Source organism: Coffea arabica, chromosome 2e, assembly GCF_036785885.1.
Source record: "Coffea arabica cultivar ET-39 chromosome 2e, Coffea Arabica ET-39 HiFi, whole genome shotgun sequence".
In the NCBI taxonomy this organism is placed as follows: Eukaryota; Viridiplantae; Streptophyta; class Magnoliopsida; order Gentianales; family Rubiaceae; genus Coffea; species Coffea arabica.
The window spans coordinates 44,572,655-44,581,682 of record NC_092313.1 but is presented as its reverse complement, the minus strand read 5'-3'; the positions used below and the strand labels follow the sequence as shown (position 1 = coordinate 44,581,682).

The following is a 9,028-nucleotide window of genomic DNA, read 5'->3' as shown; positions in this document are numbered from 1 at the left end:
AATACATTAGTATGTATGTAATTAGACTTGTCAATGAGTCTGCGTCTTATCCAAATCTAATCTAGATCCAATATATTTGGATAGAGTCTAGATTTAATTTCTCAAATCCAAATCCTACCTAGACCCATGACTCTCTTACAAGATCCAGGTCTGGGTAGGGTTTGGTTTTTCATGATCCATACCCAATCCAGATATATATATATATATATATATATATATATATATATGCATATTTATATAGAGACACACATACATACGAGTAAATTTATAAAATAATTTAATATTCTTTGGCCATTAACTCAAATACAGTATGACTTCATGATTGCTTTCTTTTTTGAAACTAATTCTAGTTGTTATTGTATTGGTACAAACACTTTTTAGGAAAAGGAGAAAAATTAAAAGCAAAAATTGGATGGTATTTATATTATTTTTGAACTCTATATATTTTTAATATTTTTTTTTACATTAGTACATTTAGAAAAGTTTGGGTTTTATGAGTATGTATTGGATATCCAAATTTATGAGTGTCTGGGTTTGGATTTACTTTTTCAAATCTATAAGAGTTTGGGTTTTGGTCTGAATCTAACTAAATTTGATAAGTCTGAATTTAGATCAAAGAAATCCAACTCAAACCCTAATTATTGATATGCCTATATGTAATCTATAATATATTATTTCGGCAATTCGGTTGGGAATTTGGGAATTCAATCTCTATAACAAGAAATTAGTACACATTAGTGTATACATTAATACATTAGTACGTATGTAATTTATATATACTAACTATTTTATTAAATTTTAAAGATTGAATATAAATTTGTTTTATCGATATTCATATTACACTAGAGTTTTGCCCCTGCCTTAGCACGGTCTTTTATTTTTTTATTGTGAATTTATACAAATATGAATAATTTAAACATGAAAATTAACAACAATCCTATATGTCCATTCATATTACCTCTAAAAAATTAATATATTTTAAATATTCAATTATTTACTAATTTTTAAGAATTTGTTTACATACTTTCACTATAATATGATAGTACATATCAAATAATGTATTCCATATCAAAAACTTGGTAGATATTCTTTTTTTTTATAAATATTCTTTTATATAATTTAAAATTTTATGATGACCATAAACCTAGAACTACATATTCACATTTAATTAAGTAGAAAGGATCTAACAATCCATTTTTTTTTATCAATAGATATGTAGTTTCCAACAATATTAGTAATTCTGTCAGTGTAACAATTAATTTTTTTACACTAAGTTAATTCAAAATTAAGAGAAGAGATGATGAACAATTTGAATATTAATCAACGATATGGTGATGAAAGGAAGTAATTTATGGAATATATAAGATTTTTAATAATTGTAATTTGAAAAAGACTTTGGTATAGTTCTATGTAATAATTTGATAGAAAGTAGATATCATTAAAATAATATTAGTTATTTTTTAAATGTATTTTAAAATTAGTAAATAATTTTTAAACATATAATATAATATTCAATATGGGTAAAATCCAAATGATCCATAACCCGTTAATTCTATTCAATTAGATATGCTACATAGGAGTGAGAAACACTCTAATTAAAATAGTTACTTATATCTAAAATATATAAAAGGGGAAACACCCATTTGCTACAGTCCATCCATGGGCCGGTTTCGGTGGTAATTCTCATGAGTTCGTGGGGTATTTTGGTCTTTCCACCGTAAATGCCTTGCAATAGGTTGTTGCTTGTTTCCTCCTTCTATTGCTTCTGTTATTACAATCGCAGATTAGAAATCAGAAATCGGAAATTATATATTATAATTATAATGGCCAACAAAGATATTGCGCTTTAATGACCCTGTACCGTGCCTTTCTCATGTGTCCTGGCCCTGCAGTTTTCAGTGTTTCCATCTTCCCAACTTTCTGCTCCATCCATGCAATCCACATATATAAAAGTGGAATCTATTTACTCTATTGCCCTTGTCTAATGTTAAGTTGACTATTCCTCTTGTAATAGTTTGTCTTTATAATATAACTTTAGTGTGCCTATTTAGGTCTTTGCCCTTTTGGTACATTTGTGCATGTGTGTATTTCACGTACCCTCCCCTCAACTGTCTAACTTTGTACAACAATCTGAATTGGTGATTCCTTGCACACCCTTTCATGTTACTCATTAATTATTGATAGTGATGGTCTATCAAGTAGTCATTTTAAGTTACTTATATTTGTCCTTTTTCACCCCACTATATACGTTTTCTCCACTATATATGTATTCTTTTTTTATTACCAATTATCCGGTAATTTTCCTATCCCACAGTTGTCATCATGCCCTTTGAATTTTTTTCTCTCAAGCTTTTTTGCTCCCGTTTATACATATTTACTTCCACGTGTTCTTTCTTGTACCGCTCTTGTTTGCACTTCGTTTCTTTTTCCTTCTCTGAAAGCCACCCACTCAGTAGCCGTCTCTGTGTTCCTTGCTGTTCATCTTCGTTTTTGCTCCTCCACTCGCCGTGACTTCCATCTTGGTGCTGTTCTTTTGTTCTTTACTATATGTTTTATAGTTCCGCTAGATGTTTATCTTCATCATCTTACCCATGGTTCCAGCAATGAATATTCTATCTATTGCATATTTGTCTACGTGTTAGCCATTTACTTCTGCCTTTTGCATATCATCTTTTTTTTGCTTATAATTCTTTGTATTTTTTGCTCAGGTCATCAAACAACAACGTTTTGCTAACTGTTAAAAGTTAGTAAGAGAAACCAATTTCTTTCCATTACCTTTTGCTGATCACTCAAAGTTACGAAGCCGAACCAGTTCTCTGCGACGCTAACTGGTATAAACATGACTCTTACCCATAACTCTTCCATGATACATTTGCTATTTCTGCCCAGTTCCGTTCTTAAGAATGATGCGAACGTCTTTTACTTATTATTTTTTTGCTATGCATATAATCGTTATCTAATGTATATAATGTTTTGGTAACTTACACGTGAAACGATATAATCATCCTTCTGTTTCATATTTTTTATTATCCAATTATAACAACTATTATTTTTATTCATTTTATCGCTTTCCTATAGTTTGTTTGTGACCATGCCGTGAAAACGAAAATATACTTCGTATGAAGAAATGTGTCTACGCAAGAATCATCGTCGTAGGGAAGCTAGGGCGTCTATGCTTGACCCAATGGTTCACACTAAAAATCCAGCTAAACTTCGAAGCAACAATATTGTATCCTCGACTCCAGTATCACTACTTTCTGAGAATCAGCTGTCTGATGCTTCAGAAAACATAAGCCTATCGCTTCCTGTGCTATCCGAAGATGTCCTCAAAACATCTGACATACCTTTAGCAAGTAAGACACTTCGTTTAGTCGTCCATATATATTTCATCTAACAAAGCATTCAGTACACCAATTTTTTTAAAAAAATATATATTGATGTCTTGTCTAAGAATCTTTGTCCACCAATAATGCAGCCTGTTCATCTTCTAACAACCATGTCTGCTGTGATGTTATAAATGGACCGAGTAATGGAGGTATTTATACCTTTGTCAATGCTATAACTTCTCCCACTATTGAATATTTGTTTCGTGCAAATTTTCCTAAATACCTTCGTCCATCTTTTACTTTTTACATCCAGTTCAGCAACAAACAGTCTTTCCTAGCTCTCAAATGACCAGCAACATGCCAAAACAAAATGCTGGTACATATGAAAACTCTATCTATTGCCTACGATACACAATAAATGTATCTATATCTACGACATGTAATTGAACAGTCTCCCATTCTTAGGTCATCAGCAAAAGGTAAAAAAAAAACCAACGGATTGATAGGATTCCTACTCAACCATCTGTTTTACCTGTTGTCCAAAATTATGTTTTTTGTGGTGCTAAACGTTTCTACCTTGAGCCACCTGGTTTTTGTTGTGCTTCCGGTGAAATTCGATTAGTTGAGACAGAGATGCCAGCTCAGTTAGCAAAACTGTACACTGCTAATACTCCTGAAGCAATCGAATTTGGCCAATGTATTAGAAGCTATAATAATATGTTCGCATTCACGTCTCTGGGAGTTCATTCTGATAAAGAGTTGAATAAGAGAGACAGAGGAATCTATGCATTCAGAGTACAGGGCCAAATGTACCATTTTCTCAATCCCCTGGTTCCAATGGACGACCACAAACCATCAAATGTACAGTTATACTATTTTGATACTGAGCATGAAATTGCGAATCGGATGGCCATTTCTAATAAATTTCGAGAAACTATTCTGGAACAGCTGCAGCAAATTCTGGATCACAATCCCTATGCTGTATTTTTTCGCAGTTTAAGAGGCTTTGAAGACATTTATAACCATAAAATTTTCTTAAACTCGCACCCTTCTCTAGACCAGCGTGTGTATAACACTCCAACAATCTCTCAAGTGGCTACCATATGGACAGAAAATGACCTTAATATAGGAGATTCTTCTCAGCATATACAGGTCTATCCAAGGAGTGGTAGACCACAAATCATTAAAGACTACTTTGGATATTATGACACGTTACAGTATCCCTTAATTTTTGCAAGAGGTGAGACTGGATGGCATGAAGGTATACAAAGAATTTTTAAAGATCAGCAGTCTGTACAAGATTCCTTGACATGTCAGGGCCATGATATCCATATAGGCCATTGTTCTTCTGCAGAGGAAATAATTTCAGCTGAGAATGCAGGTAATTAATAAAATATGATATGTCTTATGTATAGTCCTTACTACTATCTTTTTCTCATCCACATAGTCTATCATACCTTTTGACAACTTCATTGTCTTGCACCAGTTTTACAGAAAAGAAAGAAAAAAAGGAACACTGTCTGTCGTGAATACTATTGCTACAAGTTTCAAATGTGCCAAATTGACAAATCCTTGTTATTGCACTGTGGGAGACTCTTCCAGCAATTCTGTATCGATACATATGTGAAGATAGAATCAGCAAGGCTGGATTTTCATCGAAATAGGCAACGACAAATCAGAACAGATGTTTACCAAGGAATTTTAGACAGCATTGCAAATGGAGAAACCTCTGCATCAAACGTTAGTAAACGAATATATTTGCCTGCTTCTTTTATTGGAGGTCCTCGAGATATGAAACGAATATACATGGACGCTATGACCCTGGTTCAAAAGTATGGAAAACCTGACATATTCTTAACAATGACCTGTAATCCAGCTTGGCCTGAGATCAAGAAGCATCTATCTAATGGCGAAGAAGCACACAACAGACCTGATGTAACATTAAGAGTATTTCGCGCCAAACTAGAGATGCTCAGAAATGATATTATCAAAAAAGGGCTTTTTGGCAAAGTTGCAACATACACTTATGTTATAGAATTTCAGAAAAGAGGCCTTCCACATGCACATTTTTTGATAATCCTTGCAAATGGATGCAAATTGGACTCACCTGAAGCTTATGATCGAGTTATATCTGCAGAATTACCGGATCCAGCTTCTTTCCCTTACCTCCATTCTATTGTGGTTGCTCATATGTTGCATGGACCATGTGGAACAACTAATAAAAACAGCCCATGTATGAAACAAAATAGAAAATGCAGATTTGCCTATCCAAAGGAGTTTGCTGAATTCACAAGACATAATAAGGATTCATATCCTCTTTACATGCGCCGTCATAATGGAAACACTGTCACAGCTCATCACTTCCAGTTTGACAATCGTTGGGTTGTTTCCTACAATCCATACTTACTTGCCAAGTATGATTGTCACATCAATGTTGAAGTTTGTTCCACAATTGAAGCTGTTAAATATATTTACAAATATATCTACAAAGGACACTCAAAGATCCTGTATCAGCTTAATGAAGTAGAGAATGATGGAGCAATTGACGAAATAAAAAATTTCCAATCTGGACGTTGGATATGTGCACCTGAAGCAACATGGCGAGTATTTGCTTTCGACCTCAGTAACTTGAATCCATCTGTCATGGCACTGCAGATACATTTAGAAGGAGAACAGTCAATGGTTTTCAATGAAGATGATATTCTGGAGAGAGTTGCAGTGGATGAACGAATGTCACGAACTATGCTGACAGAATTTTTTTGGATGAATAGTGTAGATGCACGTGCACAGGCCCTAAAATGTCTTTATAAAGAATTTCCTCAGCATTTTGTATGGAATGCAACTCACAGAATATGGGAACCGAGACAAAGAAGAAGCACAATTGGAAGACTAACTACAGTGCATCCAACTCAAGGTGAAAAGTACTACTTACGGATGTTACTAAGGCATGTCAAAGGGCCTATGTCTTATGAAAGTCTAAAACACATTGGTTCACGAACAGCTTCAACTTTCAGAGAAGCTGCAGAAATTCTAGGCTTATTAAAGACTGATGATAGTGCAGAACAATGTTTACTTGAAGTTGTACATTCCAGATGCCTTATACTCTCCGTCACTTGTTCGTTCTCATTCTGGTCGATGTACTACCTCCTAATCCAATGTTGCTATGGCAGAAATTTGAACCATACCTGTCTAAAGATATTTCTAGAGACAAGTCTTTATCACCTGAGCAGACAAAACTAAAAGTTCTCCAGCTCATTGACTCTCACCTGCAATATATGGGCAAACATCTTGCTGATTTCAACATAGCTGTCCTTGACACTAATGCCTTTTCCATTCAAAGAGACACACAAGAAATAGAAGCCGAGCTCGACATCAAAGTTTCTGCTGAAGACATAGCATTAGTTGCTCTTCTCAATGATCATCAATGATCTGCTTACAATAAAATCATCAATAGCATTGACAATAACATAGCAGGAGCTTTTTTCATAGATGGGCCAGGAGGAACAGGCAAAACATTCTTATATAAGGTTACTGGCAACTGTGAGGTCTAAAGGCCAAATTGCATTAGCCACAGCATCATGTGGCGTTGCTGCTTCCATTCTTCCAGGAGGACGTACAGCTCACTCTCGATTTAAGATTCCAATTCATGAGGATAATGACAGTGGCTGTAATGTTAACAAACAAAGTAGCAGTGCAAGATTGATCAAGCAAGCCAAACTCATCATCTGGGATAAAGCAACAATGGCCAAAAAATATGCTATTGAGTGCTTTGAGAAGCTACTGAGGGATATAATGGACTCAGATACAGTATTTGGTGGCAAGGTTATCGTATTTGGTGGTGACTTCCGTCAGACATTACCTGTTGTTGTCAAAGGGTACAAAGAAGATTACATTTCTGCCAGCTTGGTAAAATCTTATGTTTGGAACCATCTTGAAAAACTCCGCCTGGTTGCAAACATGCGTGCATATTTAGATAAACCATTTTCAGATTTTCTTTTGAGTCTTGGTAATGGAACTTTGCCTTGCTTTGATGACTCCAGAATAACATTGCCACACTATCTTACAATACCTTTTGTTGATGATCTGTGAGGACTCACAAAAAATTTATTATTTTAAAATCCATTTCGAGCTTATTTAAATATTTAATTACCCATTTATTCTGAATATTATTTTCTAACCTCTTTAGATTTAAATACATGGATTTATAGTTTCGTTATATTTTTTTAAAGTGACTCGTTTCAAAATTTAATTTTTGGAAGCTCGTTAATTGAAAATAGTGAATACGCGTTTGGAGTCAATAATCGATTCGAGGATACAATAAGCTTGGAAAATTAGAGATTTGCAGGATGGACTTAAAATAGGTATTTTTATGTTTAAATACTCAAGTGATAGTTATTAGTACCATCGTTATAAGAATTTCTTGGAGATTGCACTTTATCACGCTTAAATTGGAAATACGCGTTTTCACACGCGCGATTTGATTGAGGGACTTTAGACCCTTATTTTGGGACAATTAAGAATAAATAATATTAATATGATTATGAGTGCATTAAAGGTTTAGTGCACTAGTGAAATGAACGCGAGAGGAATCGAGCACAAAACGTGCGCGTACGCGCACTATTGAAGAGTTGACTTTTCCACCAAATTGGGCCACACATTAAAGGTTCTTAAGAAAGCTTTATTTGAACAAACACTCCCTCTCCTCACTCCAAGAACAGCCGGCCAAGGGAAAGAAAAGAACCAGCCTTGCTCCATCACTTTCTACTCCAAATTCTTGCACCAAATCAAACCAAAATTGAACTACACCTAGTTGAACACTTGGGGATTGTATCTAGCTAAAAAGGGGGAGCTTTTCACGGTACATTTTGCAGCAAGGAAGGCCGAAAGTTCTGTCTTGTTCACCAACACAAGTAAGTGACGATCAACTCTCAAATTCTTGGCCTATGGAAGTTGATTTACACTTATGAGCTTAGATATTCATGTGGGTGGCTTGTTGTTGTTGGAAAATTTTGATTATGGGCTCTATAAACTCCCACTCTTGGGTTGATGGCTGATATGATGCTTGATGATGGATTTAATGTTGGTTTAGTGCTCAAATTGGTAGATTAATGGTGCATAACTAGTATAAAATTCAAGGAGTGCATGGATGTAAAGTTTCCAATTCTGCCACTGTTATGATCGTGCCTCTTTTTGTGGAATTTTGAGGTTTTAATGGCTTGTATATGATGTTTATATGTTGTCTAGATGGTGTATAAAGTTTCATCGAAAAATATTGAAGTTTGGTTGGTCAAATGGATTAATCTCGCAAAGCTAGCAAACTTAGAAAATTTTCCCATAATGCTCAGACAGCCTTCTTGTTTCGTCCATAACTCTGTGCTCCGATGTCAAAATCAAGTGCCGCCAGTGGCATTTGAAACTAGACATTCCCAAATTTCCAATGGTATAAAATGTACCCCCCAATTCCACCAGAGTATTCCGTACCAACCATTTAAAGATGACTGTCTGTTTCTCTGTTTTTCTGGAACAAAGTTCAGAAGCTACAAATTGACGCTCGAATTTGAGCTAGTTGTGTGCTGAATCTCAGAACGATTTCTTCTGTGAAATTATAGTTTTATGAATTTATTTTCTAACGCTACCAACTATGCTCAATTCTGAGTTGAATTGAGTGATTTGTTATCAAAATACGGAACCTGCCCTGTTCT

At 34.7% G+C, this 9,028-nt stretch overlaps 2 protein-coding genes across 2 annotated transcripts; both read left to right on the top strand.

Annotated features, from left to right (window-relative positions):
• The first annotated feature begins 3,127 nt into the window (after nucleotides 1-3,127).
• Nucleotides 3,128-6,754, top strand: LOC113729088 (uncharacterized). Its single transcript, XM_027253418.1, has 5 exons — nucleotides 3,128-3,353; nucleotides 3,476-3,535; nucleotides 3,949-4,707; nucleotides 4,813-6,407; nucleotides 6,497-6,754. Exons 1-5 carry the CDS (start codon nucleotides 3,128-3,130, stop codon nucleotides 6,752-6,754), a joined length of 2,898 nt encoding a protein of 965 aa, XP_027109219.1.
• Nucleotides 6,755-6,815: 61 nt separating this feature from the next.
• Nucleotides 6,816-7,415, top strand: LOC113729089 (uncharacterized). The gene has a single exon (XM_027253419.1). It carries the CDS (start codon nucleotides 6,816-6,818, stop codon nucleotides 7,413-7,415), a length of 600 nt encoding a protein of 199 aa, XP_027109220.1.
• Nucleotides 7,416-9,028: the final 1,613 nt, after the last annotated feature.

Coding starts and splice junctions, on each gene's coding strand:
- LOC113729088 (XM_027253418.1), top strand. CDS start 3,128: ATGTGTCTACGCAAGAATCATCGTCGTAGGGAAGCTAGGGCGTCTATG. Junction 3,536..3,948: donor AAATGGACCGAGTAATGGAG/GTATTTATACCT, acceptor AAATTCGATTAG/TTGAGACAGAGATGCCAGCT. Junction 6,408..6,496: donor AACAATGTTTACTTGAAGTT/GTACATTCCAGA, acceptor TTGCTATGGCAG/AAATTTGAACCATACCTGTC.
- LOC113729089 (XM_027253419.1), top strand. CDS start 6,816: ATGGGCCAGGAGGAACAGGCAAAACATTCTTATATAAGGTTACTGGCA.